This window comes from Schistocerca cancellata, chromosome 8 (assembly GCF_023864275.1).
Source record: "Schistocerca cancellata isolate TAMUIC-IGC-003103 chromosome 8, iqSchCanc2.1, whole genome shotgun sequence".
Taxonomy (NCBI): Eukaryota; Metazoa; Arthropoda; class Insecta; order Orthoptera; family Acrididae; genus Schistocerca; species Schistocerca cancellata.
Genome location: NC_064633.1, coordinates 11,595,883 through 11,607,378, shown reverse-complemented (window position 1 = coordinate 11,607,378; position 11,496 = coordinate 11,595,883). Strand labels below are relative to the sequence as shown.

General features: G+C 43.9%; 1 protein-coding gene across 1 annotated transcript in view; it reads left to right on the top strand.

Annotated features, from left to right (window-relative positions):
• Nucleotides 1-8,471: 8,471 nt before the first annotated feature.
• Nucleotides 8,472-11,496, top strand: part of LOC126094963 (acetylcholine receptor subunit alpha-L1) — a 713,068-nt gene continuing 710,043 nt past the window's right edge. Inside the window, exon 1 of the mRNA XM_049909618.1 lies at nt 8,472-9,071. Within this exon, the coding sequence (XP_049765575.1) occupies nt 8,472-9,071 (600 nt within the window). The remainder of the gene's footprint in view (nt 9,072-11,496) is intronic.

The window sequence follows — 11,496 nt, the reverse complement described above, 5'->3', positions numbered from 1 at the left end:
ATGGAGGCGTGAATAATCACCAGGATTTTGAGGGGGAGTGTCAGAGGGTGGATCCTGCACGCCCCCTTTTGTAAGCTTACTTCGTTTGAAGAAGTTGAAGACATATTGTTGAAAGTTAAATTTTCTTCCATGTCTAGTTCTTTCGTACGTTGAAGGATTTACATCAAGAAAGAAAGAAAGATTGGCGCCTTCTTTCTTTTGTGAAATCTCACCGAGACGATCCAGGAACAGCTTCTGAAATGTAGTGATTTTTCCTATTGCTAGAATCCTACCAGAACTTCATGGGAGGCTGGCGGGTAATGAAGATACACTTCTTGTTGATCCACTTCGTGGAGGTAGAGCTGACAAGATGCAAGGGGCTTCATAAGCGTTGACGGCATGGTCCCCACTACCCTCTGTTACAGCTGGTGATGGTGAGGTCCGATCCTCACCTTATCCCTAGTCTTCGTCGTCAGTTAAGCCCGATGTGTTCTCAAACGGGATCAACATTTATCTTATTAGACAGTAAGTTAATATTATAGGAACATATCTAGGTACACAGTAATCAAGAATACACGGAAAATTTGAAACCTCAATATTATTACAGATGCTCGCTAGTGAAGAACCAACACATCTCGACTTATTCTTTTTTTCTGCAGCATCCTGTAGAAACTCTAATGCATCCCACCACACGTACTTCCTACTAACTTTCGTCTTCTCTCAGTATGCTCATATATTGATCTCGCACATGCTTCTACTTAATCTTAACACTCTTCACTGTAATGCACGTAAGGATGCGAAGTAAATATAATAATTATGCGTAACTCATGTATAGGTACATGTCAAACGAACATTCTCGCACTAAATGAGAACAAATGAAGGAAATATATAAATGGGAAACTGGTAAGTAGAAGATAATATAAAAGAGATACAGCTGTTATTTATAATTTATAGAGCGCAGCAATCAGTCCACTTTTTTTCTTTGTTAGTTCCCTGTTGTTCTTTGAATACTACAATTCAAAGAACTGCGACTGACGCCCGAACAAGAGGGAACTAACATGCATCGAGGTTAGAAAATAGTGCGTTGATAATGCGTACTAAAAGGTGCAAAAAAAAAATAAAGAAAGAAAGAAAAAGACGACTGATTGCTTGCTGCGCTCTATAATTTATAAACCACATAACAGTCGCTGAGTCTACCACTTTCCTAATGGAAGGTGAACTGATACAGCTGTTATGTTTGAATCTGAATCAAGTTTTCAAATGGTGGATAACATTTACACATTTCGAGACATTCTGGATGCTGGCTCAGATGCATGAGTTCAAAGTTTAGATGTGAGGGATGCTTTTGTTGACTACTTTATTGACCCTGGAGCTTTCTCTTTTCAGCAGATTAACAAGTTTCGAATTGTAATTGTTGCATACCTACAATTTCTTCTTTTTTCACTTTCTTTGCATAATATTTATAGACAAGTAGAATGCTATTATTATTATTGTATTCATTTATAAATAAATGACTCATCTTGATCTATGCTTATTACTTTCTTCCCAGTGTGTTGAGTTCGGAACAAGTGCATTTTTTTCTAAACACTGTAGGACTTAAAAAATAAAAAAAAAATAAAAATACTTTAGGTACGTTAAGACAAAAGCCGACGGCCTTGCCGCAGTGGTAACACCGATTCCCATCAGATCGCCAAAGTTAAGCACTGTCGGGCTTGGCTAGCACTTGGATGGGTCACCGTCCGAGTCTGTCGATTATTATCGGCAAGTGGGGTGCACACAGCCCTTGGGAGCCCAATTGAGCACCTACTTCACTGAGAAGTAACAACACCAGTCACGAAAACGTACAACGCCTGGACCACATGCACCTCCATATCTGCATCCGGCGACCGCTAAGGTCTTAGGATGACACGGCGGCCGGTCGGTACCATTGCTCCTTCAAGGCCAGTGCAGACATTGTTTGTTATTTTGTATGATAAAAGAAAACTGTATTTCTGCCAACATGTTGGTGAAACTCAAGTACCTATGTACCTATGGTATGCTTTCACAATCTCCATAATTAAAAAAATAGTAAAACTATCATAGCTAGGTAGCAGGATTGTCTTCTACCAATGTCAGTAACCAGCAGGTACTAGGTTTTGCTGTTTGTCATTGTTTATTTTACTCCCGACTTCGTGACCATCGAACCTTATGTTAAGTTTCTCTCTGTTCTCATTTCTACTACTACTCATTACCTTCGTCTTTCTTCGATTTACTCTCAGTCCATACTGTGTACTCATTAGACTGTTCATTTCGTTCAGCAGATCATGCAATTCGTCTTCACTTTCACTCACGATAGCAATGTCATCAGTGAATCGTATCATTGGTGTCCTTTCACCTTGAATTTTAATTCCACTCCTGAACCTTTCATTTATTTCCATCATTGCTTGCTCGATGTACAGAAGAGAGAGAGGGGCGAAAGGCTACAGCCTTGTCTTACACCCTTCTTAATACGAGCACTTCGTTCTTGATCGTCCACTCTTATTATTCCCTCTTGGTTGTTGTACATATTGTATATGACCCGTCTCTCCCTATAGCTTACCCTTACTTTTTTCAGAATCTCGAACAGCTTGCACCATTTTATACTGTCGAACGCTTTTTCCAGGTCGACAAATCCTATGAAAGTGCCTTGCTTCCATTATTAGCCGTAACATCAGAATTGCCTCTCTCGTCCCTTTACTTTTCCTAAAGCCAAACTGATCATCACCTAGCGCATTCTCAATTCTCTTTACCATTCTTCTGTATATTCTCCTAGTATGCAGCTTCGATGCAAGAGCTGTTAAGCTGATTGTGCGATAATTCTCGCACTTGTCAGTTCTTGCCGGAATTGTGTGGATGATGCTTTTCCGAAAGTCAGACAGTATGTAGCCACGCTCATACATTCTACACATCAACGTGAATAGTCGTTTTCTTGCCACTTCCCCCAATGATATTTGAAATTCTGAAGGGTTGCTATTATTTGTCCTTTCTGCTTTATTTAACCTTAAGTCCAGGAAAGCTCTATTAAATTCTGATTCTAATACTGGATCCCCTATCTCTTCTAAATCAACTCCTGTTGCTTCTTCTATCACATCAGACAAATATTACCCCTCACAGAGGCTTTCAATGTCTCCTTTCCACCTATCTCCTCTCTCTTCTGCAATTAGCAGTGAAATTCCAGCTGTACTCTTAATGTTACCACCCTTGCTATTAATGTCACCGAAATTTGTTTTGATTTCCCCGTATGCTGAGTCAGTCCTTCCGACAATCGTTACTTTTTCCATGTCTTTACATTTTTGGTGCAGTCATTTTGTCTTAGCTTCCATGCACTTCCTATTTATTTCATCCCTCAGCGACTTGTATTTCTGTTTCCCGAGATATTTTTGTACTTAAGTTTCCTTTAATTTACGTCTATGGTCACAATCTTTTCTGTTTAACAGATTACTGGTTTCGGTCTTTAATGACCATCATCAGATCTGTCTCTTAAAAACAAACTCATTAAAGACCGAAACAGGTAATCTGTTAAACAGAAAAGATTGTGACCATAGCAGTAAATTAAAGGAAACTTAATTACATATACGGGTCACTGTGTTTCTTCGCGACGATGTCGCAGCTTGTGAAACATTTTTGCACTTCCTCCTTTCATCAATCAAATGAAGTATTTCTCCTGTTACCCAGACAGAGATTCCGAAATCAGACACTTTCTTTGTACCTATGTTTTCCTTCCCATCTTCTGTGATAGCCATTTTCAGATATGTCCATTCGTCATTCTATAGCCCAAGAGAACTTCAAGCGTATATCGTCATTCCTTAGTACTTCCGTGTCCCATATCTTCGGTATTTATCCTTCCTGACTAATGTCTTAAACTTCAGCCTACTCCTCATCACTAATATATTGTGACCCCTGGGTACGGCCTACTATCCAGTATCTGATTTCGGAATCTCTGTCTGACCATTACGTAATTTAACTCAAATCCTCCCGTATCATCCGGCCTTTTCCAAGTGTACCGCCTCCTCTTGTGATTCTTGACTAGGGTATTCGCTATTACTAGTTGAACCTTGTTACAGAACTCAGACTTTCTCCTCTCTCATTCCTTGTCCCAAGCCCATATTCTCCAGTAATCTTTTCCTCTACTTTTCTCCTACCGCTGCATTCCAGTCCCCCAGTCGTCGTCATTGTGTTCGTCTTAGTATGACTGACATCCAAAGATTCAGTAAGAAGAGAGACCGTTAAACTGTTCTACAAGTAAGGATTCTGAAATTCGCACTCTACCAGTTTGTTTGTAAATAAAAATAAATGTTATTATTATTATTATTATTAACATTATCAGTAGTATTTCTGGTTGTGGTCGTCATTGCGTTCGTCTTAGTATGTAGTAGTGGAGGTTGTTAGGAACGCTGGTTACGCGTACGTTAAAAGGGAAGGAGAGGGAATTTTCCAGAGTGTGTCCTGGCTTCTCCAGCGTTTAGATCCATGATCCGCCATGCAAACCAGTATGATGTCACAGCCATGTCCATTAATCCCTTCCCGCCACAACACCATAGACTAACGGACAATTTGCCTTTTACAGATAAACTGGTCAATATTTTTATGACATCGTATTGACGATAATTCTGCAGGTTAGCCCGTCGCTGTAGCGTACATTCTCCACATTTGGTACGGATATCACAGGACGCATTCTTTCTCAAAAATGGTTCAAATGGCTCTGTGCACTATGGGACTTAACATCTATGGTCATCAGTCCCCTAGAACTTAGAACTACTTAAACCTAACTAACCTAAGGACATCACACACATCCATGCCCGAGGCAGAATTCGAACCTGCGACCGTAGCAGTCGCGCGGTTCCGGACTGAGCGCCTAGAACCGCTAGACCACCGCGGCCGGCATTCTTTCTCAGTTCTGTCTTAAATCGGTAACATTATTCAATGAATATTACAGTGCGGAGACCTTCGATGCAGTAGGGGTGACCGTAAAGATTTCTGGACGGAGTATAAACCTCTTACTAGCATACCAGGCACCAGACAGTTGTATAACTTGTGAACAATTGCGTGAATTGTTCGACGCTGAGCACCCACAGATGATCGTAGTTGATGTCCCTGACCATCATTTGGCTTTGGACACGGCACATACTGAAGGAACAGGCAGATTAATAGCGGAGGTAATGGAATAGGACGATCTTACATTACTGAACGGTGGTTCACCTACTCGGCTCACAAGGCCAGGACAACGTCCCGCCGCGCGGAGTGGCCGGGAGGTTTAGGGCGCCATGTGACGGATTGCGCGGCCCCTCCCGCCGGAGAGTCGAGTCCTCCGTCGGGCATAGGTGTGAGTGCTATTCCTAGCGTAAGTTAGTTTAAGTAGTGTGTAAGTCTAGGGGCCGATGACTTCAGCTGTTTGGTCTCTTAGGAATTCACACACATTTGAATTTTTTTTTCTTTTTTTTTTTTTACAACGTCCCAGCGCAGTGTACATTTGTTTCTCATTGCCTACCATTTCGGTACCCACCGCTTGGGAGGTACTGCAGGGACCTCTGAGTTCGGAACACCTACTAGTTTCATACACTACTATATCGCGAGCGGGCCTGCAAAGAACAATCTCTCACTTCCAAGTGGAATACTAGCTAAGCGGCCGGCCATAGTGGCTGAGCGGTTCTAGGCGCTACGATCTGGAGTCGCGCGACAGCTCCGGTCGCAGGTTCGAATCCTGTCTCGGGCATGGATGTGTGTGATGTCCTTAGGTTAGTTAGGTTTAAGTAGTTCTAAGTTCTAGGGGACTGATGACCACAGCAGTTAAGTCCCATAGTGCTCAGAGCCATTTGAACCATTTTATTAGCTAAGCTGACTACGAAGCACATCAGGCGAAGACTTCGGGAGCACTGACCTACTATGCTGAACGCAACATCGTATGCGAAGACTATGCTAATGTCTTCAAATGATACCGCGATGCCACCCTGTACCGTACTTCCACCAGTTTGATGGGACGAAGAGTGTACTTCTGTTACTGCGGAAAGGCGGGAAGCTTTAAGAGATTTGGAGATTAAAATATTCAATCTCGCTACGACAACCCTGTGTTCACTAATCCCTGTATCGGTTTTGATGCTCGTTGTTAACTCAGGATTATTTGTTGCTAACAGGTGAAGTGTGTTTTCACTCACCGCTCATGAGCTAACTGCACGAAATTATTTTCAAAAAATTCGTTTAGCACAATTTAGGATGATATTTTAAGTGTACGTCCGGATTTAAACATGTATTTTCGCCAACATCGAAGGTAAATTAAAGTCACCACTTACTATTATCGTATGAGTCAGGTGCATGTTGGAAATCGAACTCAAGTTTTCTTTGAACCTTTCAGCAACTGTAACATCTGAACTGGGAGGTCAGTAAAAGGATCCTATTATTATTTTATTCTGGTTGCCAACAGTGACCTCTGCCCATACTAAGTCACAGGAAGTATCCACTTCAATTTCGCGACTACTTCTAAAAGCAACAAACACACCACCGCCAACCATGTTTATCCTATCCTTTCGGAACACCGTTAGGTTCTTCGCAAAAATTTCGGCTGAGCTTATATCCGGCTTTAGCCAGCTTTCAGTTCCTATAACGATTTGAGCATCAGTGCTTTCTGTTAGCCCTTGGACCTCTGGTACTTTCCCAACACAGCTACGACAATTTACAACTGTTATAGCAATTGTTCCTGTATCTATGTTCTTCCTGTGTTCAGCCTGCATCCTTTGTGACTGAAGCCTTTCTTGTGTTTTCCTGAGACCCTCTAGCCTAAAAAAAAAACAAAAAAAAAAGCCCAGTCCACGCCATACAGCCCCTGCTACCCGTGTAGCCGCCTCCTTCGTATTGTGGACACCTGATCTATTCAGGGGAACCCGAAACCCAACCACCCTTTGGCGCAAGTCGACGAATCCTACATGGTCGCAGAACCGTCTGAGCCTCTGATTCAGACACTTCACTCGGCTGGTACAGAGGTCCGCAAGTGGTCCTGTGGACTACGCTGCAAATGGTCAGCTCTGCTTACATCTTGCAAGCAAGACTGGCAGCCTTTACCACTTCTGTTAGCCGCTCAAGACCATAGAGAATCTCTTATGATCCAAAGTGACACATCATTGGTACTGATGTGAGCAACCACCTGCAGTTGGCTGCTCCTTGTGCTGTTCATGGCATCCGGGGGGACCCTTCCCAAATCTGGAATGACTCCACCCGGAATGCACACGGAGTGCACATTGGTTTTCTTTCCCTTCTTGTTAGCCAAGTCCATAAGGAGGCGTTTAATGCGCCTGACGTTGGAGCTCGCAACTGCGTGAAAATATAATCGCATGTAATTTCTAGTATATTTGTCCAATGAATACCCGTTTATCATCCGCATTTCTTGTTGGCAATTTTAATGGCCAGTAGTGAATATCTGAAAGAGTTTTCTGTCACCGTTACACTAGCCAATCGAGAGATGAAGAGAAGCGTGCTCCTGAATGAGTAATCAGAGACGTTGGGGTTCTGTTATAGAGAAGCAGGGAAACTGTATTGAACGGCCGGCCGGAGTGGCTGAGCGATTGTAGGCGCTACAGTCTCAAACCGCGCGACCGCTACGGTCGCAGGTTCGAATCCTGCCTCGGGCATGGATGTGAGTGATGTCCTTAGGTTAGTTAGGTTTATACTCCCGCGGCCTTGTTTCGACTTAGGCCTTTCAGTGCTCCGTCAAACTCTTCACACAGTATCATATCTCCCATTTCATCTTCATCTACATCCTCTTCCCTTTCCATAATATTGTTCTCAAGTACATCACCCTTGTATAGGCCCTCTATATACTCCTTCCACCTTTCTGCTTTCCCTTCCTTGCTTAGAACTGGGTTTCCATCTGAGCTCTTAATATTCATACAAGTGGTTCTCTTTTCTCCAAAGGTCTGTTTAATTTTCCTGTAGGCAGTATCTATCTTGCCCCTAGTGAGATAAGCCTCTACAGCTTTACATTTGTCCTCTAGCCATCCCTGCTTATCCATTTTGCACTTCCTGTCGACCTCATTTTTGAGACGTTTGTATTCCTTTTTGCCTGCTTCATTTACTGCATTTTGGAGAAGAGGAGTTTGTGGCACAACTTGACAAGAAGAAGGGATCGGTTGGTAGGACATGTTCCGAGGCATCAAGGGATCACAAATTTAGCATTGGAGGGCAGCGTGGAGGGTAAAAATCGTAGAGGGAGACCGAGAGATGAATACACTAAGCAGATTCAGAAGGATGTAGGTTGCAGTAAGTCCTGGGAGATGAAGAAGCTTGCACAGGATAGAGTAGCATGGAGAGCTGCATCAAACCAGTCTCAGGACTGAATACAACAACAGCAACAACAAGTTCTAGGGGACTGATGACCTAAGAAGTTAAGTCCCATAGTGCTCAGAGCCATTTTTTTCTTGTATTGACGAATTTAAAGACATATTGCAGGAGAAAAGCGTCAGTAAAATAAAAATGGTGCGAATTTTATGTGCAATGTCTCTCGTGTTCTCGAACCGGCCGTGTGTGAACCAGAGGAATCTTTTGTGAAAGGCGCGGGCACCACACCGGACCCGCTACGCGCCCCCTCGGAGACGCGTGCGCATGCGCAGCGTGACGCCAGCCGCGGCCCCGCCACACCAGCTGGGCCGCAGTGCTGCTGCCGGGCGGCGGTGGCGGCCCGGGGAACCATCGCAGGCCGCCGGGTCCGGTCGGCCGCCCGAGCTGCACGCGTCGGTGCGCCCCGCCGTAGCCGCAGCGCCTTGCGAGCTCGCACCGAGCCGACGCCGCCGCCGCCGACGCCGACGCCTCAGCGACGCCGGGGGCGCTGGTCGCAGCGCGGCGAGACGGGGGCATGGCCGAGCGCCGCCCCCAGTAGCGAGAGCCGAGCCGGCATGGCGGCCGCGCTGCCGCCGCTGCTACTGCTGCTGCTGCTGCTGCCGCTGCACCCGGCCGCGGCCAACCCGGACGCGAAGCGGCTGTACGACGACCTGCTGTCCAACTACAACCGCCTCATCCGGCCCGTCAGCAACAACACGGACACGGTGCTCGTGAAGCTGGGCCTGCGGCTGTCGCAGCTCATCGACCTGGTAGGTACCCGGCGCCGGCCCGGCTGCCCCGGCGTGGGGTCGCGTCGCATCTGCCCGCCACACGCGCTGCTGCGTCAGCCCAGTCTCCGGAGCGGAGCCCGCGGGGGCGGGGTGAGGCCGCAGGGCCGCCGCCAGCCCTTCGGCGCGGCCCTTTGTCGGCCCTGCATGCCAAATTAGCCGCCCAAACCCGCGGGCGGGAACACCTGTTAAACTCCGCTATTGTCGACTCCCCCGTGCAAATCCGTACACACACAGCGGCGGCGCCTAAGATGAACGTAGTGTTGCCACTCCGTTCATAATTCACGCAGCTATACGGCGTCTTGCCAGTCTCACGCTTCATCTTCACCATCGGTCAATCCATTTCCTTATATTCCCATATTGTGTAGGCACTGTCTGTACAGCGCTTCCTCCAAATCAGTGACGTGTCGTCTGTTGTTGGATCGAAATAAACCTTCTATCACTCCACTTAAAAACACATTAAACGTAATTTTTCCCGTTGAGCCCAAACTGAAATTTTGTGCACAAAATTAGCACGCAGCTATACGGCGCCTTGCCAGTCTCACGCTTCAGTGACGTGTCGTCTGTTGTTAGATCGAAATAAACCTTCTGTCACGACACTTAAAAACACATTAAATGTAATTTTTCCCGTTGAGCCCAAACTGACATTTTGTGTACAAAATTAGGTACGTATAGTTCCGCGGTCTACATTAGCTTCAGTATAATCTTTGTTGGGAGACATCTGGCTTCATTTAAAAAATATTAATTGCCAGATCACTATTTGGGCATATAGCCCATTACCAGTGGCATCTGATAAAGAGGACATTCAAATTTATGTACACATATCAGATCTAAAACATAAGAACATTTTCCTTACATTGTCGAAGAAATATAAAAGACTACTTACATACAGCGTACGTGTGCGTCGGATGTGTGCGCTAATTCTTATGATGCTAAAATTGATGTATGTCAAGTAATAGGAGACCAGTGCAGTGCACGGTCTACAGCAATGTGCACTTCAACAAATACTTTCAAGCTGCAGAGCACCTATCGCACAAGACTTGCCCATATATAATTATTACAGAGGTGTTACTGAGTCATATTGCATACACTGTCATTTTGATAAAAACTACATGCAACTTTTAACACCGTCGCGGTATCACAGGGAGCACTTCAAACAGAGATGTGTGTCTCAGAATTTTCAGAATACCCTCCCATGCCACTGCCACTCCGTTTCTTGTCGGAGTGGCCAATACCTCATTACGGTTATAGAGACACTAAAATGTTTATCCATTACAAAGAGCATTTTCCCCGAGATATACAACACCAGTATATAGCGCCCGTCAGTGTACCTGATCTGTTCTTGACTAAGCTGAACAAACACAGACTTTCCACGCCCATTTATGACAACATAAATGTTGAGAACAAAAACTTGTGCTAGCACATGTAGTAAATACCAATAAAGACAATTTATTCTGTGACTTGAAAACAAAATTACTTATATCTAACTCGTTGAAATTAAGCCTCCAATGCCTTCCTTTTATGTTCACATTCTTCTTTAATGAAACTAAAGTACAAGAGTTTGTCTTCCTCTGCAGAATAGTACTTTCCAGTTCTTGCAGGTTTACTGTACTAAGCAGATGCTGCCCTGCAGTAACAACATATTTACCCATCTATATGTCACCGTTATTTCTTCAACATCGTTTGTGTTTTGTACTGCATTGTTGCCAACTTTTGAACTTCATGTCTCTCGTTTCCTGTCACCAAGTTTACTGAAATTATTTCAGACTACTTAAGATGTGCTTGTACAACCAAAACATACTTAAAATTGTATAAAAATGAAGAAGAAACTGTTAACCAATTTCTCGTATCTCAGTAGCAGGTTTACGTATGTTTCCTTACGTTGGGAACACAAGGAACAAATTACAAAATGTTTTTCTCTCAAGCCACTAGATCGTCTTCCATACACTGTTTTTTTTTCTCCCAGCCGTCATCTTTCCTTTCCCTCATTTTCTGAGTCTCCGCTAACATGCCATACTGTAAACAAAGACTGAGTACATTTTTCTGTAAAAAGACGCTCTGTCGAATTATTTTAAAAACGAAAAGCTCATCTGCATAACGCTCATAAAAAGCCAAATTCTAAGTTCTAAAATGTTTTTCGTTGGTTGTGTTCCACAGCTTTTATAAAGTGTAGAAATTACATTATGTGATATGTAAAATACTGCCTGACGAATCATCGTTAAGATACATACTAATACACACTACCACAAATCATTCTTGTTAACAAATGTGAGATGTTTGTCTTCATTCTCCATACATAAACAATAATGCATTTAGTAAAAATTTAAAACAAGTAAAAACAGACGAACTGAAAAAGAGATGAAATATAATATTAAAATAATGTAGCGTACTGGATGCTGTAAACCAG